The sequence below is a fragment of the Anguilla rostrata genome, chromosome 14, assembly GCF_018555375.3.
Source record: "Anguilla rostrata isolate EN2019 chromosome 14, ASM1855537v3, whole genome shotgun sequence".
Classification (NCBI taxonomy): Eukaryota; Metazoa; Chordata; class Actinopteri; order Anguilliformes; family Anguillidae; genus Anguilla; species Anguilla rostrata.
The window spans coordinates 17150297-17178062 of NC_057946.1; the positions used below are offsets into that span (position 1 = coordinate 17150297).

Below are 27766 nucleotides of genomic sequence, written 5' to 3' on the forward strand. Positions count from 1 at the left end.
AAAAACTATAGATAAAACTATAAAAGCTATGCAATTAATATATTCATATTGGAGTGTGGTGGAATTATACTGCTGACTGGTCCTACCTGTAGAAGAGCACATAAGCCTCAGAGTTCTGCACCACGGTCTCGTGCACCTCTGTGACGTACTGGTCATCAAACTCATACCACTGCCCATTGATAACATTCTGGCAGTAGGCAATGTAATGTCCGCCTGTTTGGAATTCAAAAAGGGGAAAAACCAAGACAGACTGGGAGTTATTCATTTCTGAGAAACAAATATACATTCATAATTTCCCCTTTAAATCCTACCCCCTGGTGTTCGAGAGGTGAATTTCTACCTTTAAAAAGTAAGTAAAGAAAACTTACTTCCAGCAGTACCATGGTGACAGATCACAGAGAGGAGGTCATAGGTTGTGATCTGGGAGGGGCTTTCCTTGGCCAGAAAAGGTCGGAGGTCAAGTCCCTCCAAAGGAAATGACACATGGCTATTGATTTTGAAGGAGTACATCACCTCATGTCGAAATCGTTTCAGGTGAATACACAAAATCTGAGGGTGAAAGGGCATGAACAGTTATATCACTTTAATGCAACCATGTCATAGCAGAACCAAGCACATACATTCTTCCTCACACACAATACAAACCTGACATTGGTACTTTCTTATTTTATTATTTACTTATCATTAACATTAACAGAGAAGGTACAGAGGCAGAAGAGGGAAAAAAAGAACACTCACTTCTGGAAGGCGAAGAACCTTACAATATTTAACACCATTTCTCAATCTGGAAGATTTGGAATAAAACAAGAGGTACAATTATGGGCAGCCTGATCATATTATGGAGCAGTAGTTCAGGAAACTAGCTGTTAGAATCTACGTAACCTCAAAGTTTTTCATGCTGTAGGTTTCCTGTTAGACAGTCAGACTATTTTTATTCTACATTACATGCTAGTTATCGGCACCATTCAAATTTCCATACTCACTTTTTACATCTTTCACAGCTGTACATGTTGTCACCTGCAACACATTAAATCAACACTGCTAAGATCAGGAGGAGCACGACAGGGAATGCCATCGATAAACTCTCTCAATGTTGCTAAAATTTCCTTTAAACCATAAAAATAGGGGAATGAAAAATGGATTGAAAGCCATTCTCGCAGTTCTCCTTGTGTTTTTTCCAAGACGGTTATCGTTAATAATGTTGTACTAAATGCCATCTGGTTTTTAATAGTTAGTGGAGGTGGTGGAAAATGTAATGCCAGTGACACTAAGTATAAAGTGCAGAGGAAGTAATGCTATGCAGCCCCCCACCTTTCAGCTCATCCGCAGCAAAGAAGGCAGCCAGGCAGTCTTCCAGTGTGACCATGGGGCCCCAAAACCAGCTGGGGATGCAGGACACCACAAACCTGCAGGCCACAGCCAGATTATATTATAAAGACACACAGGGCTTGTTCCAATTGCTTATTTTCACTCCTTGTATCTCTTCCTCGCTATTTAGCTCCACCCACTAGAGGCACAAAAAAAGGACGAGAGGATGATTGGTATGCACCCGAGGACAGATAAAATAAACGTTTGGAAGAGCCGACAGAAGTTGCTGAATTCTTGGATAAAATCCCAATGCTTTCTATGACAGACTGCTTCACACCCCACCTTTGAGTTTAGCTACTTCGAAAACAGTATGAACAACCGCACTGTCCGACGTGGTCGCACGTGTCATATCAACTAGTTCATTTGAAGCATGCGGAAGCTTTCAGTGGGCCCATCTCCACCCATGCCCCATCCCCATGCCTCCCCCCTAATATACCTGCGGATGGAGTCCATGATGTAGGAGATCCAGCCCTGCGAGGCGTAGCTGTCGGGGCAGGAGCCGGTCTTTGCCGGAAGGTTCTGGTGGATGGAGGAGTGTAACTTAGCCAGGTCCTCTTTCCCGGGGATGGGCAGGGACAGGTCCTGGAACGTCTCCACGGTGGTGGACACCTGAGGTGGGCGAAAGGGAAGCTCAGCGGCGTGAGCGGCAGTGCAGCCACAGTGGCGCATGCACACGCGCAGCCAGGAGCCTCCGCCGCGCGGGTCAGGGGCACACCCACCCTGTCACAGGTCAGACACTGCACCAGGCTCAGGATGGAGCCGTCGAATATGTCCGAGATCACGCTGCGGTAGCGCGCCTGCTTCTTCTTTTTGGCACCCAGCAGAAGATGGGCTGTGGGGGTCAGGGGGTCGGGGGAAGAAGCAGCACGAGTTAGCACAACAACAGGTTTACTGATGAGAAGCACACAGCGCCACGTTGGGTCTGGAGTAGGAAAACGCCGCACCTTTCTTGAGGGAGTAGGCCACCCCTACGGACCTCAGGGGGCTGGAGCGTGGAGGGCTGCTGGACAGCTTGGGGTGCAGCTCCTGCAGGCTGTGCGTGGGACTGCATGGCCGAGAGGAGTTGCAGTGCATTGACGCCTCGTTGTCAGGCTCTAAAAGGACAAAAGACCCCATCAGGTCAGACCCCAGGTGCAGACAATGGGAGTGTAGGACAGGCTCCATGCCTGAAGGCAGCTGAGGAGCATTCCAGTGTCTAAAGCACACAGAGAGATGTTCTAACTGACTTACTGCTGTGAGAGCTCACTTTTCAGGGGCCATACCACTTTGATGAACTTCTACCATATTACTTGTTTACTAGCTCAGAAGTTCATTTTCCATTTGTGGACATATCACACATTTATTAAACTGGCTGTTTACTTATTGGAACCTTTGTGATATAAGCTGATATACAAGCTCAGGTGCAAATAACTGGTCATAAAAATAGCATCTGAACAGAGCTGCATAAGAAACGAAACGACTGATTTTGTCATGGCAGTCTTTATCTTCCCAGAGGAGAATGGTTTCTTGTTGTGGGTAAAAACAGGGGGAAAGCGCATGGGAGACACACACCTGGAGCACTGCGGCTTTGGCTCTGGTTGTGTGGGCTGTTTGAGGCCACGCCCTCGTCCTCCGCCCCCCGAGCGGGGCCCCCCTCCTCTGCCGCCGTGTCCACATCGGCATCCTCGTCCATCTCCTGGGAGCCTCCGTGGAGGGGGGAGCCCGAGACCCTCCTCTCCTTCAGCCGCTCCTTCTCCGAGATGCCCCCGCCCCGGCCGCCGCACTCGTCCTGTATGAGGAGCTCGGCCTCGCCCGGGCCCCGCCCCTCGCAGCCCTCGCCCCGGTCGCTGCTGGAGCCCGAGTCGCAGGACAGGAACTCGTCCTCGGAGGGGCTGCAGTCCCCGTCCCGCCGCTCGTCCCCCTCGCCCCGCTCGCACCCCCCGCTCTCGGCCAGCGGCTCTTTCAGCTCCTCGTGGAGCTGGTCCATTAGACAGCGAAGGAACTCCTGAGTGTCCTGCGCAGACACAAGAATGCAGACCATAATACTAAGCCATACGCATGCACATACCAGCAGCTATACCACCATATACAGTGCTTCTCCTGAATGGCTGAAGTTAAGCAGGTGTGGGCTTGGTTAGTACTTGGCTGAGAGACACTGGGAACGCAGGCAACGCCATCTTGCAGATAAGAAGTTAAACTGAAATCCTGACTCAATGGACACGGACATTGAAGATCCCATAAAGCATTGTAAAGAGCAAAGGGTTCCCTAGTGTCCCAGCAAATTTAAATGGCTCAATTTCCTCCCTCTCCAACTATGCTAATGAGTGGTGATTGTTCTAGTATAAAATGGCTGCTGTGCATCATCCAGGTGGGTGCTACAAATTGATGGAGGCTGAGGTGAGATTCCTGCTTTTACTGTGTAGCTCTTAGACTTTCATGAAAGGTGCTATATAAATGGCATCTATTATTAATTATTATTGAAGTGCTCTTGCTTTGATGCTTGCACAAAAACAAGGAGCTGTTATGTCAACTGTTATTTAAACATGCTAAATCTTTTAGTGATCTTCGGGTACATTTTTGTATTGCTAGGTTTGGCAGACAAAATCAGCCCATTTCACAGAGGGACTCTGCCATCTTCTGCATCTACCGGGAAGATCTCCATACCTGTTGGGCGTAGCCTCTGAACATGGGGTTAACCAGCTTGATGCCGTGGGACAGGCTTGTGGGGACCACATAACTGGGCCTGAGAGAGGGGAGAGAGCTGTACTATTGCATCAATGTCACTTTACTTATTACTTATTTTCATAATGCTCATGAAATTCGCTCATCAGGACAAACTGCGAGGGGTTTACAAATTAATAATTTTTCTGCAACCTATTCACTTTAATCAGAGGTGACAGCTCAATTTTACATTTTAATACCTTTTTAAAGAATGATTAATCACAATGACATGGTGACATTTGTATGAAACTGGCATTGGTATAAATGTATTTAGTATACATTTATAATTTGTATACTAATATTTGAGTTAAATTATTAAGCATTGAGGGCTGATAAATTTAGCATAGACACTAGCCTCTGGAAAACATCACTGATTCCTGCTAGAACTAGCAAGCATTTCCCACAAGGAACAATGCTCCACCATTAACAACGGCTTCTAGTCACAGGAGGTGCTGCTACATGCTACTTATTTTCTAGGTCAGGTGCTAATGTACCGTTTCTTGTGCCAGAGCTCAGAGATGAGCTTCTGGTAGCTTTTACACAGTGCTGGCTTCTTGTCAGTTCGGACCAATCCACCACAGTCCAGGAAGAACTGAGTCAGTGGGGGGCTAGAGGGAATAGGAATGTGTTAACCAAACACTGTGAAGTTATTAATAATATATCCCAATCTCCCAATGTTTCAACATGTCAAGCGCACTATAAGGCACAGAACATTAAAGGAACTAAAGTAGACCATAGAAAATGTAGGCTGTGCACAAACCAGTTAGATAGAGCTTGGAGAGCAGCATTCATGTAGCAGGAATTGCCAATGTTTTTCATCCCAGTGAGTCCTTTGTGAAAATAACAGAACACAAAAATCACAATATTTATGTTAATGTATTCTCAAGGGCTGAAATGCAGTCTACTTTAAGGGCAAAATGTTTTCATGTGAAATAGTCCACCAGTCACCAAGATGAATCACGGTGTTTGTGTCACACAGTAGAAGGTCATGTTTCACAGAACTACACAGTAACTTCAAACAAAGCCTTCTCTTTCTTATACACTCAAATATTATTGCGAAATAATGCCCAAATAAAAAAGCTGAAAAGCTGCTGTGCATACACTAATCCTCCAGAGTAAATGCCCATAACCTTAGATTACACAGTGTGGAATGTGCTATTGAGTGTGAAACTACTGTGCTTTCCTGACAGAGGAAATCAGGCAGCGTACTCGCTACATGCCTGTACATGAACTGATTTTGGTTTTATCGCACTTCAGTATTAAAGCAAACACATGTGTGAGTGAATAATTGTACATCTGTTTGTGTGTGTGTGTGGGAGGGGCCTCACAAATGAGCACGGTAATACCTCGCGGTTTCAGCTCATCATCCTCTGACTCAGACTCCTCTTCATCGGCCACTGCGATTGGTACAGCCTTCAGAGGGTGACTTGCTGTTTGAGGAGCGGGCTCCTGGTAAATTCAACATTTTCAAACATTGTTATTAACTTCTTTAACAAATTCAAAATTCCCCAAGCTGCCAATTACAGAAAATGTTCTCTAGCCCTAAACCTACAGCAGAGACTACCATGCCCAATGGTCCATGGAAGTCTAAATGCATATTTACAAAAGGGTATTTTCCATTTGGTCCAGAAAGTTGCCAATTTATGTAAGTAAAGGCAAGCAAAACTGGCCAAAAATAAGGTTTAGTTTCATACCTGCTCCAGCGACTTGCAGTGGTGGTTACCAGACACAGGCACAACTGGCCTGTGTTCCAGGAACACTTCCCTCTCACAGATATAGCACCAGATCCTGAATGTGGTAAGGTTGACCGTCAGGTTGTGCTTTTTAGCCTGGGATAAAAGCATAATTAAGGAAATTAAAGACAAGTACATAACATAACTGAAAGAGTAAGATGAAATGTTCTGCAGCTGGAACAATCACAAGAACAATTTGTCTGATCCTCCTGTATCTCTGCTGCCCTCTTCTGGAAGCAGTAGACATAATGGATATTATTATGAGACACAAAAAGCATTCTGCCTTCTATTTTTATCACAAAGTTCAGTTGTAGACATCCAGACCAATGAGTGAGGTGAATATGGACCATAACACACTGAATTTTCGTTCGGTAATGTTAGAGGAGGGAATCAGCACTAGGGTTTAAATTAATACCAATGACAGTATTCATTGAAAATATCATGGTTGTATTCAGAAATATTGTGGTGCTCATTAACTGGTTGAAGGGTATTCAGAAAGGATGAAAAATTACCCATTTTGTGATACCAAGTTGAACAGAAGGCCTTCTGGTCTTCAGCCTACCTGTGCATGCAAAGTGCTGTGATCCGAGTAGGACTCCCCACAACCAACATAGGGACAATCATTCTACGAGAAACACAAACACATGGCTAAGAGAACTGAAAGCTGCTTTTTCTTAACATCTATAACATCATATTTGACATTTTTATATCTCATTTTAAAGGATAACATGAAATGAACAAACTCATTATACTCATATTATTAACACACATATAGATGTGTGTGTGTGTGTGTGTGTACGTGCGTGTGTGTGTGCAAGACAGTTCAAATTATTACGTTTTCATGAAAATATATTATGTCCCTCATGATCATGTTTCTGTGGATTATCTGTTTCCAGTAATAATATGTTCTCCTGTAGCAGTATGAGGACAACTGGCTTTGAGCTTTACCTGTAGACAAGCCCAAAGGTTAGGGCCTCCTGCACCACAGGACTGGCATGTCCCCTTCAACATGGAAAAAATGACCAGAATTACTAATGGTGGCTCTGAAGTAAAGCCATCTTATTCCGTAGGCTAAATCTCTGTGCAAAATTCTAAGTGCAATTTTAATGTGGTGTATTGAAATAGATAGTTACACAATGTTTTCATTTTAACCTTTACTTCAACCAATTTTTATATTTTACATCCAACTATAAAATTAAAGATGACTTTAAAATCCACTATGCCTAGAATCTGGATCAGGCTTATTAGGCTAATTAGTTATCATTTTTTCATAACAGCGAGCATAATATTTCCCCCATATTAAAACTGTTTCCAGAGCGACTAGCCCTCAACAGAGACCATAAAGAACTTTTTAAATGTCTAAATACATGATATTAAGGCATTAGCCTATACTTTTAAATGTTGCTTCATGGGATCTTTTTTATCTGACAAAATAATTTTAATAAAATGTGTGATGTCACACTGGAAGATTGCAGATTAATCACCTGCTGAGTCATACCAAAAATGCTAAAAGGCGGAACACTGTCTCCTTGTTTTCTCCCAGCTTTACAGGATGAACCAGCATCCTGTCTGTTGGGAATTTTTGTAAGTGAAGCTGACTTTCACTGCGGAAGATTTATGACTCCAGTAGTCCCTTTTTATTTCATGGCAGACTAAGACGCATTCATACAGCCCATTTGCTTTCAAATTTCAACACATAATAGATAACAAAAACCTCGGACATTTAGAGAATGCACAAAAAATGTAGGGCTTAGTCGTTTTAACATATCATCCTCCAATGCAAAACTGCAAACCAATTCACTGTATCTGAGAGAAAATTCAGAACATAACATAATTTCTCACACAGCATTGTTTGTCCAGGTGGTTGATGGATAGTCTTAAATAAATTTAAATATTTAATGCATTCTATGTCCCAAAATAATTGTTCCACAGTATTTTGTTACACTCTCACCTTTGACTTCTGCAAAAGTTCCTCCTTAGTTACCTCCCCTATGCAGTCCAGGTGAGGACACACATCACTGTGATCTGACATCTCTGTGGTTCATCTATTAAAAACAGATTTTAAATATATTGGTTTTGGAAGTGTTGTATTGTTGAATGCAATGCCAAATGTTCCACCAAACATTCTAAAAGCCTAAAGGAAACTACAAACAAGATGGTCAAAATAAACTGAGAAGTACCAAAAGAAAGATAAAGATCATGCTTTAAAAGATCAGTGCGTGGATACGTTTTCGTTGTAGTAAGAACATGACGGTTTCAAATGGGAGAATCAGCAGTGCGTATTGTTCTAATAAAAGTTAGGCCTATATATAATAAATTATTTTTTCATTTCGCCAGTAAATGTCAGACTCAGAAAACATTTCGACAAATAATTCGGATTCAACGGGATATTTACCTGTCAGTACCCTGCCTTTATGTGTAGAGATGGACTGACCAAAACTCATTTGCATACAGTCAAATGCAGAAAACAAGCCTTTGAAATATCCAGTATAGGCTACATAGAAGCGAAGAAAAATGCTGTTTCATTGAAGAGCCCAAATGCTGTTTCACTGAAGAGCCCAAACACTGGATATGTGTGCTTTCAATGCACAACCGACGGTACAAATGAATTGCACACATATTGTGTTTACATTTATCATAGGTCTAAAGTATTATTCTCACAGCTGCCCGTTGTTATTCGCAAGAATCAATTCAACTGCAGAGAAACCATCAATTGAAACGTTACACTGAAACGACGTTGACAAGCTACATTTCTCTCAAGTGGTCATCTTAACTTATTTGTCCATGTATCAACATTAGGTGATAAGCCACACAATTGTGATTTTACGGTATTCAACACTAACCGCTGAAGAGCAAGTAATGCCAAAACTCCAGTCATAGTAAAACTGCTGTAGCTAGCTAACGTTTGCTAACTGGCTAGCTGTCAGTCGCCTGGAATATAACAGCGTCTGCTGCAAATTCACACAGGCCTTATTTTTCGAGTCAGAAATACGAGCTAGCCTATCTTGCTAAGAATCGTCCAAAAAGAAATGACACTGCACACAAGACATTCAGGAATGGTATTTACCAGCTCCAGGCAATGAGAAAACGATGCTCGGCAATATTCATTTTGAGGTAAGAGAGAATGACGTGAAATACGTGACTAGCTAGCTAGCCAGCTAGCCTAATGATGGCAGAGATAGCGCGTCCTCTTCCTCTCACTTGCAGCATGGTTTTGCGTCAGCATTGTTGTGCATTGCGTCAGTGATACTCCTACTGGCTGCAATAATTCAGTAGCTATAATTATAGAGAAGTTACGTTTGCTAGTAACTTAGCAAAATAATGTGTTATATATCAACCGACAATTATAATAGTTGGCTATATCTCATTCGTTTGAGCATTCGAATGAGAACCCGTTTGCCTGACATTTTCTATGTCAGTTGTCTAAAACTAACGTTATAATTAAGTAGGCCTCATTGTAATGCAAAAATCAGTTGCATTCGTATAGTTTTAACGATGCACTGCACCTTGGCAAAACATCAATTTGGTCAATCAAAAATCAGATCCTGATGTCAAAACAGCCGATGCTGCGTGCTATAGCCTATCTGTGCAACTATAATACAGCCAAAAAGGCTTACCTCAAATAAACATGCAAGCTATTCTTTAGACGTCTTGCAGAGACCTTTTTTATTCTTTATAGTAATAAAATGAACAGATAAGATACCAAATTCAGTACGTGCATTTTGGACATTAAACACTTAAAATAAAATGTTTAACAGAGTTATGTCGAACAACGGATATAATTATGGACAAAACAAGATAATGTTTTAAAGTGTCCTCCAAACAGAGTCTCACCTTTTATAAAGGCGAGGAAATAGTTGTATAAAATAATATAGGTGATGAGCCATTGTATGCTCATATATGGGGGGAATTACATGTTTTATAGGCTATGTCAATATTGCTCTTTAAAAAAGGTTTTAATAATTTTTACTGGTGTATAAAAATGAGGTCACATTTTAAATTCATGGCTCATCCATCACCAAAGGAAAATAACTCACAAAAGAAACAAGACAAAGGGTTACCTTCACAAGTCAGGAGATGGTTACAAATAAAAAGCAAAATATATCACTTTCCACTGTTCATAATGAATAAGTTTAAAACCACCCCAACAGAGGAAAACATGCCTAGTAGCCTACAGGACACGAGTGCATGTTGTCCCCACAACCAGTGAGGCTGACCCTTTCTGGACTGGGGACCCCAGCTCTAAAACATGAAAAGCACCTAATTAAGAAAAATTAACAGCTTGTTAAAATTATTGGATTACTGAGGTTGGAATGAAAACCAGCATACACAGGGGTCCCCCAGGACCGAGTTTGAGAACCACTGCCTTAGACCGTTGTCTACATCCTGTTTGTTTTTCCATTATATACAGAGATTTGACAGGTATTGGAATCCAATTACAACTGGGTACCTGCAAAACATTAAAATAACTACTGAAAAAAAGGGCTACGTTTTACATAGAAACTGGAACATTGCCGTGGGCAACAACAATAAACCCACAAGGAGACAGAGAAACGTACCATATCGTATCTATACTCCAGCACAGTAGGTGGCGGTAATGCACAACAAAATAAATAAATACCGTAAATACACATAAAAGAAGAAGAACACGGAACATCCGTGTTTTGTTTTCAAGCAATTATCCACGACGTTTTCGACCAGGCCATCATGCCGTCTAGTAAGAATTTTAGGAGAAGAAGAGATGATTCAGACGATGAAGAGGACGAGGAAACTGCTGCCGAAGTTAGGTAACGTGTGTTTTGTTTTTTTTTGTGGAGGTAAATCGTTTATTACGCCAATACTACAAACTAGCTAGCTGGCCATATCTAGCCATCACCGACTGTAATTGCATTTCCGAATATTGATTAGTTTGATAGCTACTGTATAGCTTGGAGATCATTTCGGGGGAAAATGGCCCCTTTTTAATATTGACCGCTCAGATCTTTCTGATATTTAACACCGACAATGTAACCTTGGAAAAAGAGAAAAAACACAAACCACATTCATTAAAAAAATAGTGACAGTGTCCATTTTCACTCCACATTTGGCCTACCCATCTCTAATTTCGAGACCTACAATTTGACAGTATTGTGACCAACAATATCTCGGTCACAACGAGGGCCGATCCGTTTCAGGATTTTATGTCAACGTCGGCTCTTATTTATTTAATTAGCAATCTTATCTTGAGCTGACATCTGTGCAGCTACAGCCACAGACTGTAAGTGTATCCTAAAGTCAGTAGAGCTGTCCGAAAAAACTGAAAAACCAGCACACAGACCCGCCCTCCAGGACTGAGCTGTTAACCAGTCGATCCCCCTCTGCAATAGTACTGTAAAATAAAAATTAAAAGAGATCTCACTCTGTAAATTGTCATGTGTATACATCAGGCTGTATAGAACAACATGATAAATTGAGCAAAATTTGAGTAGCTTTGAGAGAGTTGGATTATTCATTTTATTTTTAAATTAATGAATAGAATTCAGTCAGAGTTTTCAAACATCACCCGTGTTGTGGACCATGTTTTGGTGATTACAATGAGAACAAAATATTGTTTTGACCAGTACAGTCATTATACTGTAGGTCTCGAAATTAGAGGTGTATTGGCCAAAAGTGGAGTGAAAATGGACACTTTAAACCCCCAATTTTCTTAATGATGTTTTTTTTTTCCTCTAAATAATTCCTCTAATGGTCAATTCTCAATGGTCATATATCAGAACGATCTGAGAGATCAAGATTCAAAAGTGGCCATTTTCCCCTAGAATTATTTTTAGTTGCTATGAGTGATCTCATTGAAAATTGTAGCTTGATACATTGTTAGCTATTTTCTACTCTATTCCCACAGATCTAAACTGGATGAAGCAAAAGAAGTACAGAGTCTACGGAAGAGACAAAACGGGGTCAGGTAATGAAATAAAACGGCGTTAGTGTGAACTTTGTTAGCTCTGGATGCACACATCAACATTGCGACATAATGTTATACTATGATTTACCTGGTGGCTTATTCAAATGTCTAAGTTACAGATATGGTCAACACTGACCATTGAAGTGTTAGTTGGCTTTTGAGACCCATTGTTTAGAAATCAGAACTATTTGCTGTATTGTGGCAAAGAATTTACATTTCTGTGGCTGTCACTGTTTCAGTGTTGTGGCATTATTAGTGGGAGAAAAACTGCCCTTTGAAGCCGAGACAGAGGTAAGGCATAAAGTTATTTTATCTATAAAGGTAGTCAAAGTGGTACTTAAGCTTGATATGTCTTACATGTGTGTGTGTAGGGTGTAGTTTTCTAATGACAGCTCATTTTTGTCACTCTAGGATGATCCTTTCAAGATGAAGACGGGAGGGATTGTTGACATGAAAAAAGTAAAGGATAGAAACCGCGATATGTAAGAAAATATATTTCATGAAAATATGCTCTTGAGAATGGAATTTTTTAACTGGAATGGCTGAGAGTTTGGTATATTACATTATTTGTGTGTATGTGAAATGTGTGTATAATGCACATGTATGTATGTATGTATAAAGTGTATATATTATGGGTGTGTTAAACCTAATTTTATTGTGTAGGACTGAGGAGGACACCGATCTTAATCTTGGAACATCTTTCTCAGCGGAGACAAATCGGCGAGATGAAGATGCAGACATGTGAGTTTGTCATTAACTTATACTTGGTTATAGTTGTTTGGTGATATATTTGTCTTATAGATTTGGTGATAAAACTATTGTACCTTTTGTCCTGTCTGCTTTCCCCTCAGGATGAAGTATATTGAGACAGAGCTAAAGAAAAAGAAAGGACTTGTGGAGGCAGAGGAGCAGAAAGTGAAAGTGAAGAATGCAGAAGACATGCTTTATGAGCTTCCAGACAACATCAATGTCTCCTCTGCCAAGAAGACAGAGGAAATGTTATCCAATCAGATGCTGAGTGGCATTCCAGAGGTAGACCTGGGCATTGAGTGAGTGAACCCTGCCCTGCAGCCATAAGAGCACAGCCTGTCCAGCATGTTTAATCAAAGTTTCACAGTTTTTTCCTGCCATGTCACTAAACACAATCAAAAGTAACTGGATGGGTCAAGGTCTCAAATGTTGTTTTTTGATTCCACGTTCTCACTAAACAGGAAATGGTCCCAACAATAAAAAATAATCTGTTAACGTTTAAATGAAATTTAGATCAGTTGTGCTTGTAGTCATTAATGTTTTCTGTCTTACCTTCAGTGCCAAGATAAAGAACATCATATATACAGAGGAAGCCAAAGCCAAGCTGCTTGCTGAGCAGAGAAACAAAAAGAAGGACAATGGCACCTCATTTGTACCGACCAACATTGCAGTCAACTACGTTCAGCACAACCGTTGTAAGTACAGCCATAGTAAAGTGAAGCAATACTCAGGGTTCTACATGGCAGCTGGAAATAAATCTAAACATTCACCTAGGCAGTTTTATATTCAGTCCCAATAGGTTATGCAGCTGGTAAAAGGTTTATTATTTGTGCTGAATGGGCATGCCAGATTTGTAAGAACTACATGAAGGTGGACTGAGCAGAGGTACCCTATATGACCAAGTTTTGGGCTAAGCCCCTTAGTTCCAGTGCAGGCAAATCTTAATGTTACAGCATACAATCACATTCTAGGTGATTCTGTGCTTCCCTAACAATTTGGGGAAAGCCCTTTCCTGTTTCAGTATGACAGTGCCCCCGGGCACATGGCGAGGTCCATATAGAAATGGTTTTGTCGAACGTTGTAGAAGAACTCGACTGGCCTGCACAGAGCCCTGACCTCAACCCTATCCAGCACCTTTGGGATCAGTTGGAAAGCCAACTGCGAGCCAGACCTAATCACCCAATCTGCGCCCAACCTCACTAATGTTCTTCTGGCTAAATTGAAACAACCCCCTGCAGCAAAGCTCTCAACATCTATTATAAAGCCTTCCCAGAATAGTGGAGTTTGTTACAGCAGCAAAGGGTGGACCAACTCCATAGTAATGCCCATAATTTTGGATGGGAAGTTGGATGTCAGGTGTCCACATACATTTGGCCATGTAGTGCATAGAAATGGGCAGTGTTGACTTTGATAGTTTTACTTTGCATTGGTGTGCCATACCTTACATTACTGTGTTTGCAGTCTATCATGAGGATGTGAATGCACCAGCAAGGCGACACCGCGAGGAGCCTAAGGCCCGGCCACTCCGTGTGGGTGACACTGAAAAACCAGAACCTGAGAGTAAGACCTGAGTCAATTTGGAACACTTTTACATTGCAAGATGTGCCAGACACTTGAATATTTGGTTTAGAGTTGATTTTGACTGACACAATGTCAGAATGACTACAAAATCTGTTTTCACAGGAACTCCTCCGAACCGCAAAAGGCCAGCCAATGAGAAGGCCACCGATGATTACCACTATGAGAAATTTAAGAAGATGAATCGCCGATACTGAAGTCATTGGATGTTTCCCCAAGAAATCATCTTTTTCCTGGTTTCCCATTCTTTCAGTTTGTGTTGCTAGTGAAACCAAACATGTTTCCTGTGTGAACTGTATTTACTTTGATGATTTTCATAACATTTATGCTAGTTGCTGAATTTATTAGGGAATTTGATATTGGAACACCATTCTGTTTTGTTTTTTTAAATAAATGTACGTATTTTTAGAAATTTATTCTGCATTCTTCAGTACGATTAATTTCAGTAGTAAAAACAAAAAAAATATGGCAGCGTACAAGTTGTTCTGGCACATACACAATTTCATTTGTGTGAACACTTCAGTGATTGTTTCCTCAGTCACTGCCAAGTACAGTTTTGTGTGGTATTTGAATGCTATACTTAGCTTTATGATATTTTAATGAAATAGTTTTCCAGATAGCCATTACTTTCATGAACAAAATTAATCCATTTACAGTTAGTACTGCTCTCTGGACAATTTTTACTATCAAAGTACTATTACACTTTACAAAATGTCAGTAACAAGCACATATGAGAGACATTTTTGGAAGTCAATACAGAGATGAGTAGCAGTAAACCGGCTCCAGTGGAGACATCCAAACCAGTAGCTCACTACAACATTCAGCAAAGCAAACGGTTCTCTTCAAAGGAGCAATCTATTCTAATTTTTTGCACTCAAAATCTGTTACACAAAACTCAGGATGGACAGGATACTCGATATGATTTCATAGCTGTAGTGCTGCTCATTAGGGTTCACACATTCTGGGATTATCAAGTTATATTTTTAATGACATTCTGAAATTGAAATATTAATTGGGAAGAAAACCTGTTTCTTGCAAGATTTTAGTCAGATTTTTAAAAAATGAATAGCTTTATGCAGATCATTATTCTGTTGGAAGTATCAGTGTAAGTATTCTTAACCATTTAACCATTTCGCATTTCTGAAACTATACTTTTTCCATAAACCACCACTTTTCCCTTGCTAATCTGTTCATGACTAAATGATAACCTGACAGCAGTTTTGGCTCAGTTTAGTTTGGCCCCAGTTTTATGTGCAAGTGCACATCTTGATTTGGTAGTACATACAGAAGACTACTCATGAAGACTTGTACAGCCAGCAAGTTCAAACTGATGCAAAGACAAATCCACACACTTCAGGTGCACTACAGTTCATCTGCTGAAGAAGCTGACGTATAGGGAAGTACAAATCCATTCTTGTGTCATGGGTGTTCGGCAGTGCTGGTGCTGTGCCCGTTGAGATGTCCTGGGGTGGACTCCTGAGACAGGGGCCCGCTCACATCCTCTGCACCCCCACTGGTTGGGCCTGCATTGCTGCCAGGGGAGGCCCAACTGTCCCGGCGGTGGAAGGCCTCACACAAGGGCAGGTCGGCGCCGTCCCACTGACTGTAGCTTTCCAGAACAAAAACCCAGGGATAGAATGAGCACAGAGAGCGCTAGGCATGTGCCAACACACACACACACAGCGTTCTGGAAATCTTAAGCATACACACTCATGCATTAATCCTACAGATGCTTATCAACATTCACCAACAGACTGATGCACACAAAGCAGGGGAAAAGTGTGGAAAGCAAGCACTATGTTTTAAAAGGAAAATCAGCTAACTTGCATTTTATATCATTGTTTTTAACTTGGACCAATTACCATTTCAAAATATCTCAAGACTTATGTACACTTTGGCGTCAGTGAATTCATACAAGAAATTTGTGGTTTGCAGTATGCAATGTCTATATTGTCTGTTTTGTCATTTAGTACTGCACTCTGATGTAGTTATTGTTGGTAGTAGTATTCACAAAGACAAACTAATCGAGCATAATTGAAAAATAAGTCATCCAAGCATTAAAATATGATTTATAATTTCCTCATTCTTGTCATTGGTTAATACCAGGGAGTTTTATGTCAAAATGAGAAGCAGAAGAGCTACTGAAAATGCACAAGCAAAGCAGATGGAAGTGCTTAGAAAAATAGCAGTAAGTTGTCTGAGGGAAAAAATGGACAATAAAACTCTCATTTTTCTACTTTATTTTAAACTTTTGAAAAATGTGTGTGGGGCCATGTAAAACTGACAATGTTAACACTTATCCATAATGGAAATGTACCATCTATTTAGCAAAACAAAGGACATTTACTTTTTAAATGATCAACAATACAGGAAGGAATCTGAAGACATACAACATAGGATTGCATTCACCAAAAAAAAAAAAAAATCTGCCATTCTGCCCAGATACGGAGTATGCACAGAACGGCATAACGCGGCAAGGACCAATTTTGTACAGGTGTTGTTCTCATCTGCCACAAAATCAACATTAAAATATGATCCAATATAATCTGCTCTTCCTAAAATATAGGAAGATTGAATAAATGTTCAATCAAGCCGTCACGTCTGACTTGGATGTATAAAGAAAATTAGTTTAGTAAGCATTAATAAATCAAAACTGTATAGCATAGGCTGACAGTTTTCTAAAAGCAAATTGAACTTTAATTTCAGAAATATTAAAGAAATATTTTTTAATCATTTAATAAGTTATATAATATTAAAATATTTGCAATTGCATCCTATAACTAGATAGTTATGGAGTGATGTCTGTGATTTATACATCTTACGATGCTTAGAGTTTCTACAGAATAAAATATACTGACATAAAATGGCAAGATCAAACCGATTTACTATTACCTTCAAGGCTAGCAATTTCAACACTTTTCCCTTTTAACCATCACAATCAAAACTGTGCAAACAGTGCTATAAAATGTGTTGATTTCATTAAAAATATTATTCCCAGACATTCTGTGATACAAACATGACATTCACACTACAGCCAATGATTTGACATTTTAAAAGATATTCTAAGAAAACTGGACTTAAAGTAAAAGAAAATTTAGGAAAACATTTTTAACTTTAACAGGTTAAGTAATTTAGCTGATGATCTTTTAACTGTCCCACAAGTTTTCAACTCGATTGCTTTTAAATCAGTTGTGGTCTACCCTTTAGCTGAGCAGACAGTGAAAAAAAATCATAGATCCTCTGAAAGCATGGAATTCTCACATTGTAACTTTGGTTTTCTGCTCAGGCATATTGTGTTACATAGAAGTTAGAATGTCAGAAAAGAGAAAAAACGAATAGTGCTAAAATAAAAAACAAAGGAAACCGATACCTTTGACGAGTTTACTGTAAGATTTCTCACAAGTGAACAAGGCACACAATGTGTTCAGTTTCCTCACACACAGGAGGTTTGCACGACACCCTAGGGTCAGATGTGCAATGCCTTTTTTGACTTATGCTATATGTTGTATAAGGCAATGTATTCAAAGCATCAAAGCTGACAACTGTTTTGTAGCAGCAAATGAACAGCAATTGAAATATCACTGTTGTGCATGGACTTTTGCAGTTTACCAATTCATAAAAGTACCAAAAGTTTAAGTTATGGATCACGGATCAAACCCCTCAACAATACTGTTTTCTCCCCACTGTATGCAACATAAGGAAGCATTTAAAATAAAAATGGGGTCAACAGATTTAAATAACCCCTAAAAGGCACAGGAGGCTGGGGCTACAGGGAACTAGGTATGTGCTGTGTCTAAAAGCCTACTTGTACCTGGAGGAGTAATATTCTTCCTCTAGCTCGTAAAGGTCAATAGCAATCTCATCACGCAGAGAAGTGAGTTTCTTATCGCATTCCTCCTGCAGGGCGCGCAGCTGCTGGTTGCGCAGGCTAATGGCCTCGTTCACTGAAGGGAAGTCGTTCAGGATCAGGAACTGCTTCAGATCCGAGACCAGCTTCATCAGTGACTCTCCTGCACGCACCTTCAAAGCACAAAAGGTAAAAAAAATAAAAAAAAGAGAACAAAACAAATAAATTAAAACATAATTTCACAGTAAAACAGCAAGCTACAGGGATTAAGCTATAATACCCAGTGCAAGATGTTTCCCAACACTGATGAAAACAATAGATACTCCATCTAAAACTCCACTAAGCCAGTGAAACAGTTTTTAGAGCAAGTAAAATCTTCAAAGTAAGCAAAATGAAAAAAGAAACACTGACCATTTTCATTTAATGTTCAATTTAAACATTTTTTACATGAGACATTTCATGTTTTAATGTCAGGTTTTCAAGTATTTTACTTCTACAGTCAATTTGGTGACATTGCAAATAGAAATGTTAAATCTTGGGTCATCCCAGACGCCATGCAGACGCAGACGCCACCGGCAGTGAAAACAAATGATCGTAGACTTTTAGTAGTGGGTTTTTGGTACATGCCAATGAGCTAGCAAAAAGCATATTTTTGTAGTTATTCAATCTGATAAAAAAAAATTTCATTTTCACTGTGAACGCTTTTCCTGAACCGACAGGAATGAAAATTAATTTCAAGGACTGTGGAAGCCCTGACTTGCCAGCTCTTTTTTTGATTAAGTAGGTAGCAACAAGTCTCCTGAAATTCAGTAGATACACTTACAATGTTGGCTGCTCTGACATGCATCTCATAATGATCTTGCTCTCCTTGTGTTGCTCTGGAAACCTGGGTCTCGTCTTCAATCTGTAATTTTGGACCAACACAATTCGATTAGAATGATAACGCATCTGGTAATACATTCCACACACTTTGCTTGAAGAACCACATACCTTCGCTGTTTTTATTATCTCCGTGAAGTTATCCAGAATGGACCGGATGTCATCTTTAAGCCTCTTGTTATAGGACTGAAGAAGCGTCTCCTTGCTTTGGGGGAGTACTCTTTGCGTAGCCATCCTATTCAGCGACGAAAACAGGTATAATTTCTTTCAACACCGAAACGTTTACACTTTTGTATAAGGTCACTGTAGTGCTGGCTAAACGCTGTCGATTGTACAGCATTATGCAAGTCGAACGTTACATCTTGCAAACAGATACTCTGGGAATGTAATTCTGCAAATATCAGTAAAGCCAAGACTACTTAACCGATTGCGCATCATAGATACATACCAGTTGCACAAATGAAACTAGCGTCAGCGAACTTACGTTAGCACGCCAGCTGGAAGCACAGCTAAAATTTCACTCCAGTGCACAATTGTACACTTATCTCAGTCTTTCAGTGATGGCTAAGAAAATGTATTATGTATCGCAGCAATTTGGCAACAAAACAAAAAAAATTAGCTACACGTACTTACATTGTCTTATCAAGTCCCCATGAATAAAGCCGCCTCAGACCACTTCAGGCGATAGACTCGTCCACTGAAAGTGACGTAAGAGCGTGATGTCGCGGTACTTAAATTTCCCACAATGCTTTCTTCTTCCTTTCTGTCTGATCCATCATGGTGAGTGTATGTTCATTTTGATAGCCGAGTGGGAATCCGTGTTTTTCATCTTCGAACATCTTTATTATGGAGCTTGAAGTGTTCAAAATTACATGGTCGACGTATTAAGCACAATCTGTTTATCTTGTGCAAGTGACTATTTTTGGGAAAACCTTAAAGAAATATTAGAATCTTCCCGATGTCCCGATTGTAATTTACCATTGCCTTCAGCACCGAGCTAACTACACAAACTAATGTATTCTTATTTAGGTAGACTATATGTTATTATGGTGCCGCTGTTTTACTGCACGTAATAAAAATTTACTTTGTAGCTGTATAAAATTGATTACGCTGCCTTGAAATTTTATGAAACTTGCTTACTTTTGTGACCGATATGTTGCGGCAGGCCTAAATCCGCTATCAGTTAGACGTTATTGAACTCCATTTGTGCACTGCATAGGGTTTGGCATGGAACAAGTAACGAAGTTACCGTCCTATAGAACCTTTATTCTATAGAACAAGTACTTGGGTTGTAAATGATTTTAAAAATGTGTAGTTAACTCATGTTTGTTTTGAGGAAATGGCTGGCGAACTAGCTATGTATGTAGGTGTTCAGCTATGGCTAACGTACATTAACAGTAATCGATATAAAGTAAATTTATGACGCGTTGCTTTTATGTCTGGTGCGATGATGTTTCGAATTTCTTCACCTGAATTCCTTGTGTGGAACAAAAATGAGCTTTTTAACCCTGAGCATCAGCCACAAATTAATTGTATATAGCTATATAGCTATTACACGTGTATTGAATACAGCTCGTACATACCGAAACGTCTTTTTGTTCTGACAGCCGAAGGGAAAGAAGGCTAAGGGGAAGAAGGTGGCACCTGCCCCTTCTGTGGCCAAGAAACATGAAGCAAAAAAGGTCGTCAACCCCTTGTTTGAGAAGAGGCCCAAGAACTATGGCATTGGTGAGTCAATGCATAATTTTGTTAAATTTGTAAATTTGATCAGATAAGGAAAATATTGCATAGATGGTATGGCAAAATGCTCTGTACTTCAGTTTTTCTTTGAGTTTTTAGCTATAGAACCTGTGCAGATGATGTAAAGAATATTTGCTATCTTAGCAGTCATGCAGACAACCAACCACCAAGATCGCTGATGCACATTTGTTCACTCTGTATGATAAGTTGGTGATGCCTTGGGATAGTCAGTTGATTTGAGTGCTGAATACTGCATCTCTTAGGTCAGGACATCCAACCGAAACGTGACCTAACACGCTTTGTGAAATGGCCCCGGTACATCAGGCTGCAGCGCCAGCGCTCCATCCTGTACAAACGTCTGAAGGTCCCACCTGCGATTAACCAGTTTACCCAAGCCCTGGATCGCCAAACTGGTAAGGGTTGTGGATTGACTTTGGCATGCCACTGAAATACTGCTACATCCTCACTGAATTTTGGTTTTGCCTGTATATTTGTGTACAAGTAGTGTTGTGGCATGAGGGCTTGCCACACTTAACTAATTTGCAGGTTGTGCAAGTGATGTGAATTAATATTTGCTATCTGAGCACCAGTGCTGACACATCCCACCAAGATCGCTGATGCACCCTGTTTAACTATTCAGTGAGGTTTAAGCCAGTCTCAAAGCAGCTGTTGTATGTGCATGTCAAGAGGGATTGACTTCGGTTCTGGGCTAGAAATTAAACATTGAAATTGTTTGCTCTTCTGAATTAAAGCAACACAGCTCTTTAAGCTGGCCCACAAGTACAGGCCTGAGACTAAGCAGGAGAAGAAGCAGCGACTGCTGGCACGTGCTGAACAGAAGGCTGCTGGAAAAGGGGATGCTCCAACCAAGAGGCCGCCTGTCCTCCGTGCAGGTGAGGCATGCTGGGAGGTTTGAGGGGATAAATCCTTGTGTATTCAACTGAATTGTGTGAAATGCTTTGACCAATGCTGTGATGTCTGAATTTCTTCACCTGAATCAGTCTTGTTGACTAAAATGAGCTTTTTAACCCTGAGCCATGGTCAAAACAAAAACTGCCATTCTGATATATCCATTTTCAGTACAATAAACTGAAATGTTTCATTATAGGTGTGAACACGGTTACTACTCTGGTGGAGAGTAAGAAAGCTCAGCTGGTCGTCATTGCTCATGATGTGGATCCCATTGAGGTAGGTAATCAAGTCATGGTTGAGCAACAGAGACCTCAGTGAAGTTTAATGTTTCACATACCAAATAAATGAAATTGTGATTTGCAAAATATGCACAATGACAAATGCATTGTTTAGCTGGTGGTGTTCCTGCCCGCGTTGTGCCGCAAGATGGGCGTGCCCTACTGCATTGTCAAGGGGAAGGCCAGACTTGGTCGCCTGGTGCACAGAAAAACCTGCACTTCTGTGGCTTTCACACAAACCAACCCGTAAGTCACCCCTGGCAACGCTTAGAATTGAGACAATTGTGAAGCACTTCAATATGAAGTCATTAAGCTTGGATTTATGTAAGATTGGATCTGTAAGATGGGTAAGCGTGATGGGAATTCTTGCAAACTTTCTGAAACCTGAACCTTCTAGCAGTGATGTCAATTTCTTTGTCTGAACAACCGTGTGGTTTACAATGAGCTTTTTAACACTGAGCAGAAGGTATTAGATACAGGACAATGGTAATAACTTGTATTCTAGGTATTTATTGTGGCATTTTCCATCCTACAGTGAGGACAAAGGTGCCCTTGCTAAGCTGGTAGAAGCTATCAAGACAAACTACAACGACAGATATGATGAGGTAAGAAACCTTGATTATGAAACATGCAGGGTTTATTCAACTTGAACACATGGTCTGATCTGCACTGTTATAACTGATTGCTTTGTTCTGTAGTGAGTTGTATTATGGCATTTTAGTGGCAACTAATTACACATGGCTTGAGGACTGGAAATGCTGCATTTCATTCACAGCAAATCCATCAAGTATGCAATGTGCTAGTGTAAAGTTTGTTAAACATGTTTGGGGAAAAAAAGTTTTGAGCATGTCAAGATAGTGTAGTCCAATTGTTTTGACCTATACCAAGATAAATATGTGGTTTGCAGGCTAATGAGTTCTGCCTAGACCACAACTGGGTAACAAACTAGGGCATATTTCTCTCCCATTTTTGTAGCTGTTTATGGATCAAAAATCTTTATTCAGTTCAATTACAGGTTTCCACACTGCTGTATATAATTAAGTGGTCAGTTTTCAGGTTTTTGTTTTTGTGCAGTTGTCTGCTTCAATGACTGTTTCATGGCATGCCATTTTTCCCCCCCATCAGATCCGTCGTCACTGGGGAGGTGGCATCATGGGGCCCAAGTCAACAGCTCGTATTGCCAAGCTGGAGAAGGCTAAAGCCAAGGAACTGGCTACCAAGCTTGGCTGAAAACGCAGAGCCTGTGTGTTTGTTTATAAAAATAAAATCTCTCAAGGCAATGTTACTGGTGTTGCATTTATTTAAAATGGGTTACTTAAGTGTAGCTGTATTTTATGGTATATGTAATGGATTATTCCAAATTAATTTTAATGGTAATTGCCCAGATGCCATTCATCAACTTGTGTATGGGGTTAGGGTTCCTATTTGAAATGTCACCACTCCCCTTTACACACAAGCAAAGGATGTAATGAATGTTCAGCACTGAACTACCTTGTGCAGCAAGTTGAGAGCCCTTGTGCATTGCAGGAAGTATTAAACACTATTTAGCATAAGACATGGTGGTCAATTTTTATTTACAGCCTTGTTTCCAGACTTAAGATTATGTAAGAACTTAAATTGGGCAGAATTCATTCACACATTTTTTGCTTGATAAAGGCTTAACTTGGAGAGATGGAAACGTGTAGAAAGACTAGTTGATGTCGCTGTGATACGCACCCGAAAACTAAAGTTCATGGTTGCATATTTTAATCTCAACTCTATTATGTGTATTTCAGAGTTGCATCTGAATGAATATGTAGTGGACACAATGGCTTAACATTGAATTCAGTGCATGTTTTATTTTGCTCCAGATCACTAAAACTGGCAAATCGGTTGTATTGTTCATATCCTACAACATTTACAGTGGTGATCTTCATACAGCAGCACTAAAAAAAAAAAAAGTTTACACAGGATTTCTTGAGTATCCCTTTTAGGAGCGTGCTTGTAGCCAATTACAAGCGTACTCCTTTGATGAACTTTGCATACCACATGTAAGAAGTAGCTGAACAGAGGCCGTACCTAGTTGGAAAGAAAAAGAAAATTCATAAATTCTGAAGCAAGAATGTAATACTGATACAGAAATTAGAGCCCAATAAATTCTGTGAATGAGCTGTTGTAATTAAATGTTTTCCACGCACCATGTTGCAATGTACTGCATGTGTTCATTCCTCAGCGTGACCCGAGTCTGACCACCAATGGGTCCTCCTGGAATTGTGCTCTCTGTAAGAAATTAGATTCAGATATTTCACTGCAAAATCATCTTGCCTCATGAGTTAGCAAGATTTCTTCAAAACGATGTTACTGTACAGCTGGACAATGAAGTTTCTGAACCCTTTGGAAATACCTGGATTTCTGCATTAATTACTGAAAATGTGGTCTGATCTTCATCTAAGTCACAATTATAGACAAACACAATCTACTAAGTAATTGTACAAAACTGAATACATCTTTTAAAGATTCACAGTCTAGTTTGGACAAAGTATGTGAACCTAGTCTAGGCTAATGACTTCAAAAGCTAATTGGAGTCAGGTGTAACAATCCATGAACACCTATATAAAAGACACAAAGTTTAGTTACTCAGGAATCTGTTCATGTGAACCATGTCCTGATCAAAACAAATTTCAGAGGACCTTAGAAAAATTGTAGTGATGATGAAGCTGGAAAAGGCTACAAAAGCCTGGGTGTTCACCAATGCACAGTAAGACAAAACTGTTGACAAATTTTGTACTTTTGCTACCCTCCCTAAGAGTGGGCATTCTGCACAGACAATGCCAAGAATGTAGCATATGATGCTGACAGAGGTGAAAAAAGACCCTAGGGTAACAGCAAAGGACCTGCAAAAAGTTATTGAACTTGCTAAAGTATTTTCATGTGTACACAATAAGAAAAGCACTGATCAAGAATGGTGCTCAAGGGAGGACACCACTGAGAAAAACACTGCTCTACAAAATACATTGCTGTACATCTCAATTTTGCAGAAGACCACCTGGATGTTCCGCTTCTGGGACAATGTTCTATGGACTGATAAGACAAAAACTTCTTTACAATACTACTTCCAGGCTGAACTGTGAATGTTTAAACATTATATTCATTATATACAACATGCAATCGTATGTTATTAGTTTAAGCAGATTGTGTTTGTTGATTACCGTGACTTAGATGAAGATTAGACCACATTTTGTATGTAATTATTGCAGAAATCCAAATAATTCCAAAGGGTTCACAAACTTTTTCTTGCAGTATTTGTGAAAACCAGTATGCTCTACCAAGGACAGCATCGATGAAGATGGGTTCTGCGCCAGTGACCCTGGCCATGGCCTCCAGGTCCCTGTAGTGCCAGCGGTTTCCCTCCACATTATTGTGGGGAACAAAGGGTTTGCGCTGTTCGGTTAATCTCAGCACCCCAACCACATCAACCTCATCAGACACCTGCAGGAAACAAAACAATGAAAGAAATGCTGATACAGGATCGCTTAGTGGTACAATGATTTGATTTGATTTATTTGCACACAATTTAAACTTGTTAGAAATATAAATAAAATATCCACGAGGTTAAAGAAAACCACGTGGAGCTGATAACAAGACCTCATCATTCAAAATAATCATAACAACCATCAAATAGATTAATTTCCATAAAATAAAATAACATTACAAAATACAAAAATAGTAAAATAGAGGGAGCAGAATGAAAAGGAGAGAAACATGTATATGCGCATAAACATACCATTTCAACAATGAGTATCTAAATTAGAATTGTTGGAACAGTGGCAAATCAAAATAAAAAAAGTACTCCTCAATTACTTTGAAATCAATGTTTTCATTTTATTATTAACAATGTACCAACCATATGTGAGGGTCTTGGTATTTGATAGAAAAATGACCCAGAGAAGGTCTTACCTGTCCTTTCATCCTTGTTTCGGGCCTGATCTTATTCTTGGGTACATAACCTCGGTTTACAAGGATAGAAATCCTGGAAGGTGGGTGAAAAAAAAGAAAAGTAACATTGCAAAATATTAAGAAAACACAAGTGCAAAAATCAGGGATTGTTTTGGGATGTTGTAAACCAGGTGAGCAACAGTACTCTGTAGAAACAATTCTACAGGTTATAGCTGTTTAAGGCTGCATTGTTTTACTTGTTACAAGTAAAAAGGCCCACAGTGAACAATACATTTTACAATCTTAAAAAAAAGAGATGCCAATCAACAAAATTACTTATGCAAATCAATGTACATTAAATGTTAATCTTTCTTTTGTCAATTGTAAAACATATGCCAGCATCACTTTGTATCATGTTTTGAGTTTTGCCAGGCCCTTTTGTAAAATTAATTTAATTGAAACTGCTTGGAACATTTTTTGAAATGTATCTTTAGCTATACCCGAGGTCTGTACAGTAGAAAGGGGTAATGACATTGGCTCCAGATTCACCACTAGATGACAAACGGCCTGCTTCTCTGGCCTCACGGTCTGGATCCACCGGAGAGCGTGGCAATATGTACAGCTCCTGAGAGTGGTCATAGCGCCCATGCACCTTCACACGCCTGTACTCCAGGCTGTTCAACTCCATCGGACTGTAGCACAGACACAATCTTATGCACAATAACTGCATGGCACAAAATGTAAGCAACAATATTCTCAAATATCCAATCAACCATTTCCTTAACAATGGCATTTCATTTGACATAGTCACTCATTTAATCCAACATTACGCATCATTTAAATAGTCAGATATTAGGGATATCTTAAATGTAATTCATTAAAAAACACTTTACAGATATACAGTTATATACATATGTGTGTATATATATATATATATATATATATACATACACACATATGTATGTACACACATATGTTTGATTGATGATGAATAATAATATCTGTAACACTTACTCGACAGGTAGGTTAATGGGCTCAGCAGTTGTAAGACTGTTCAGGTCTGCAATCATCTGCAATTTCCACTGCCGGCGCTTTACCTGGATTGACATAGAGGTAGGAAGAGCAATTAGCCTACTTTATTTCTGATAGACCTTTAAAATTCCATAGCCATTACATACAGATTTGAATAATGTTTAGCACATAGGCGAAATTTCTGGATATGGAATAATCCTCCATCATTTATATTTTAATTTGCAGTATATGGAGCTGGACATTACCACACCTGCCATGTTCCAAGACCAAATGTGCTGACAGGAATCAGCAATAGGAACCATTTGAGGACTGTGTCCTCTCCTTTCTCAGCTCCAGAAGCTGTGGAACCGGACTGTCGACAAGGAAGGACACACCTGCCTGGAGACACAGACAATCAACTGCTAACAGTGTTCAGGGACAGAATGATTGGGATAATACTATAAAAGCAGCAGCTAAATTTCCTCATGAAGTACACTACTGACTCCTATTGTAAAATCAAACATTGAACAAGCCAGCATTAGGGCATAAAACCACCGCAGGGAAAAAATCTATATGCAACTTCAGTGTCCACTGACCTGAGCAGTTAATATAACTTAGCAAGTTAGCAACTTGGCAACTTAGACCATGTCACGGGCTAGGTTACTTACCCTTCAAAAGTTTGAAATGGAACTGCGTGAAGATAGTCCTCTTGGGATAAGTCTGTAATAACAGTCAATAACATCATGACCCAGTGTCCTACGTTATTAGTTGACAAAGAAAAGCGGATTTATCTTATTACCCTACACAAACGTGATATATGTTTTTAGTGTTAATTAAATGTATCTTATACAACCCGTTAGCTATCTTGCGAACAATCTTAATAACATGGATGCTGCATCTTACTTACATTACTCCTCACAGTCTTTAAAATGTTAAAGGAAGACGCAAGTGTAAACTTTAAGCTGCTCATTTCACCGAAGAATCAGATGTTTAAAAGGAAATGTAAAGAATGTTTTCTGTGTCTACATAGCGTTGAACTGGATTGTTTTCCGGATGACAAGGTACTGTATTTTTTTAATGTCTGAGTCGGGGGAAAGAGTTTAATGTTACCACA

General features: G+C 39.8%; 5 protein-coding genes and 5 non-coding genes across 23 annotated transcripts in view; 7 read left to right on the forward strand and 3 right to left on the reverse strand.

Annotated features, from left to right (window-relative positions):
- usp20 (ubiquitin specific peptidase 20) overlaps positions 1 to 9235 on the reverse strand; it is a 28203-nt gene extending 18968 nt beyond the window's left edge. For 6 of the 11 annotated variants that reach the window (XR_010325271.1, XR_010325270.1, XR_010325269.1 and 3 more), the window contains exons 1-18: positions 8869 to 9235; positions 7753 to 7846; positions 6750 to 6803; positions 6364 to 6426; positions 5763 to 5897; positions 5415 to 5517; positions 4829 to 4898; positions 4563 to 4676; positions 4012 to 4090; positions 2920 to 3361; positions 2313 to 2462; positions 2088 to 2200; positions 1805 to 1977; positions 1312 to 1406; positions 984 to 1017; positions 739 to 784; positions 369 to 549; positions 87 to 225 (exon numbers count right to left, since the gene is read on the reverse strand). Coding sequence is in view for 5 of the 11 variants with exons in the window: in XM_064307440.1 (XP_064163510.1) it covers positions 87 to 225; positions 369 to 549; positions 739 to 784; positions 984 to 1017; positions 1312 to 1406; positions 1805 to 1977; positions 2088 to 2200; positions 2313 to 2462; positions 2920 to 3361; positions 4012 to 4090; positions 4563 to 4676; positions 4829 to 4898; positions 5415 to 5517; positions 5763 to 5897; positions 6364 to 6426; positions 6750 to 6803; positions 7753 to 7833 (2072 nt within the window). In the remaining 6 variants the exon portion in view is untranslated. Of the gene's footprint in view, positions 1 to 86; positions 226 to 368; positions 550 to 738; positions 785 to 983; positions 1018 to 1311; positions 1407 to 1804; positions 1978 to 2087; positions 2201 to 2312; positions 2463 to 2919; positions 3362 to 4011; positions 4091 to 4562; positions 4677 to 4828; positions 4899 to 5414; positions 5518 to 5762; positions 5898 to 6363; positions 6427 to 6749; positions 6804 to 7752; positions 7847 to 8196; positions 8296 to 8868 lie in introns of all 11 variants that reach the window. The other 5 variants (XM_064307440.1, XM_064307439.1, XM_064307441.1 and 2 more) reach the window with 5 other exon arrangements.
- A 906-nt stretch (positions 9236 to 10141) lies between these two features.
- On the forward strand, positions 10142 to 14486 carry c14h9orf78 (chromosome 14 C9orf78 homolog). The gene is made up of 10 exons (XM_064307447.1): positions 10142 to 10385; positions 10477 to 10588; positions 11683 to 11742; positions 11982 to 12033; positions 12154 to 12224; positions 12406 to 12483; positions 12594 to 12791; positions 13051 to 13187; positions 13954 to 14052; positions 14176 to 14486. The coding sequence occupies exons 2-10, from the start codon at positions 10509 to 10511 to the stop codon at positions 14265 to 14267; spliced, it is 867 nt and encodes a 288-aa protein (XP_064163517.1). The 5' UTR covers positions 10142 to 10385; positions 10477 to 10508; the 3' UTR covers positions 14268 to 14486.
- Positions 14487 to 14730: 244 nt separating this feature from the next.
- On the reverse strand, positions 14731 to 19778 carry med22 (mediator complex subunit 22). 3 transcript variants are annotated; one of them, XM_064307449.1, is made up of 5 exons: positions 19430 to 19778; positions 18908 to 19031; positions 18741 to 18821; positions 17882 to 18090; positions 14731 to 15679 (listed from the first exon to the last, which is right to left on the reverse strand). In XM_064307449.1, coding segments are annotated over exons 1-5 (606 nt in total). In that variant the 5' UTR covers positions 19432 to 19778; the 3' UTR covers positions 14731 to 15489. The 3 variants fall into 3 exon arrangements, with proteins under 3 accessions (XP_064163519.1, XP_064163520.1, XP_064163521.1); XM_064307450.1 differs by having other exon boundaries at positions 19426 to 19528; XM_064307451.1 differs by lacking the exon at positions 14731 to 15679 and having other exon boundaries at positions 16294 to 18090; positions 19430 to 19776.
- rpl7a (ribosomal protein L7a) lies at positions 19553 to 23006 on the forward strand. The gene is made up of 8 exons (XM_064307448.1): positions 19553 to 19576; positions 20404 to 20524; positions 20800 to 20949; positions 21289 to 21429; positions 21645 to 21724; positions 21842 to 21972; positions 22262 to 22331; positions 22852 to 23006. Exons 1-8 carry the CDS (start codon positions 19574 to 19576, stop codon positions 22954 to 22956), a joined length of 801 nt encoding a protein of 266 aa, XP_064163518.1. The 5' UTR covers positions 19553 to 19573; the 3' UTR covers positions 22957 to 23006.
- Positions 20239 to 20313, forward strand: LOC135240231 (small nucleolar RNA SNORD36). The gene has a single exon (XR_010325619.1). It is a non-coding gene; the product is annotated as a small nucleolar RNA SNORD36 (small nucleolar RNA).
- Positions 20648 to 20719, forward strand: LOC135240234 (small nucleolar RNA SNORD24). Its single transcript, XR_010325622.1, has one exon. It is a non-coding gene; the product is annotated as a small nucleolar RNA SNORD24 (small nucleolar RNA).
- On the forward strand, positions 21087 to 21158 carry LOC135240235 (small nucleolar RNA SNORD24). Its single transcript, XR_010325623.1, has one exon. It is a non-coding gene; the product is annotated as a small nucleolar RNA SNORD24 (small nucleolar RNA).
- On the forward strand, positions 21503 to 21575 carry LOC135240232 (small nucleolar RNA SNORD36). The gene has a single exon (XR_010325620.1). It is a non-coding gene; the product is annotated as a small nucleolar RNA SNORD36 (small nucleolar RNA).
- Positions 22121 to 22190, forward strand: LOC135240233 (small nucleolar RNA SNORD36). Its single transcript, XR_010325621.1, has one exon. It is a non-coding gene; the product is annotated as a small nucleolar RNA SNORD36 (small nucleolar RNA).
- A 532-nt stretch (positions 23007 to 23538) lies between the features above and the next one.
- Positions 23539 to 27738, reverse strand: LOC135239058 (surfeit locus protein 1). Of its 2 annotated transcripts, none has more exons than XM_064307446.1 (9): positions 27560 to 27738; positions 27321 to 27372; positions 26924 to 27051; positions 26656 to 26738; positions 26142 to 26333; positions 25663 to 25735; positions 25032 to 25194; positions 23904 to 23985; positions 23539 to 23784 (listed from the first exon to the last, which is right to left on the reverse strand). In XM_064307446.1, exons 1-9 carry the CDS (start codon positions 27620 to 27622, stop codon positions 23718 to 23720), a joined length of 903 nt encoding a protein of 300 aa, XP_064163516.1. In that variant the 5' UTR covers positions 27623 to 27738; the 3' UTR covers positions 23539 to 23717. The 2 variants fall into 2 exon arrangements, with proteins under 2 accessions (XP_064163516.1, XP_064163515.1); XM_064307445.1 differs by having other exon boundaries at positions 26142 to 26351.
- Between the last annotated feature and the right edge of the window lie 28 nt (positions 27739 to 27766).

Coding starts and splice junctions, on each gene's coding strand:
- c14h9orf78 (XM_064307447.1), top strand. CDS start 10,509: ATGCCGTCTAGTAAGAATTTTAGGAGAAGAAGAGATGATTCAGACGAT. Junction 12,034..12,153: donor CCTTTGAAGCCGAGACAGAG/GTAAGGCATAAA, acceptor TTGTCACTCTAG/GATGATCCTTTCAAGATGAA. Junction 14,053..14,175: donor TGAAAAACCAGAACCTGAGA/GTAAGACCTGAG, acceptor CTGTTTTCACAG/GAACTCCTCCGAACCGCAAA.
- med22 (XM_064307449.1), bottom strand. Junction 18,822..18,907: donor AGATAATAAAAACAGCGAAG/GTATGTGGTTCT, acceptor CCAAAATTACAG/ATTGAAGACGAGACCCAGGT. Junction 15,680..17,881: donor GAAGAATATTACTCCTCCAG/GTACAAGTAGGC, acceptor TGTTCTGGAAAG/CTACAGTCAGTGGGACGGCG.
- rpl7a (XM_064307448.1), top strand. Junction 21,430..21,644: donor GCCGCCTGTCCTCCGTGCAG/GTGAGGCATGCT, acceptor GTTTCATTATAG/GTGTGAACACGGTTACTACT. Junction 21,973..22,261: donor GCTTTCACACAAACCAACCC/GTAAGTCACCCC, acceptor TCCATCCTACAG/TGAGGACAAAGGTGCCCTTG.
- LOC135239058 (XM_064307445.1), bottom strand. CDS start 27,622: ATGAGCAGCTTAAAGTTTACACTTGCGTCTTCCTTTAACATTTTAAAG. Junction 26,352..26,655: donor CCCATTAACCTACCTGTCGA/GTAAGTGTTACA, acceptor ATTGTGCATAAG/ATTGTGTCTGTGCTACAGTC. Junction 23,785..23,903: donor ATGCAGTACATTGCAACATG/GTGCGTGGAAAA, acceptor CTTTCCAACTAG/GTACGGCCTCTGTTCAGCTA.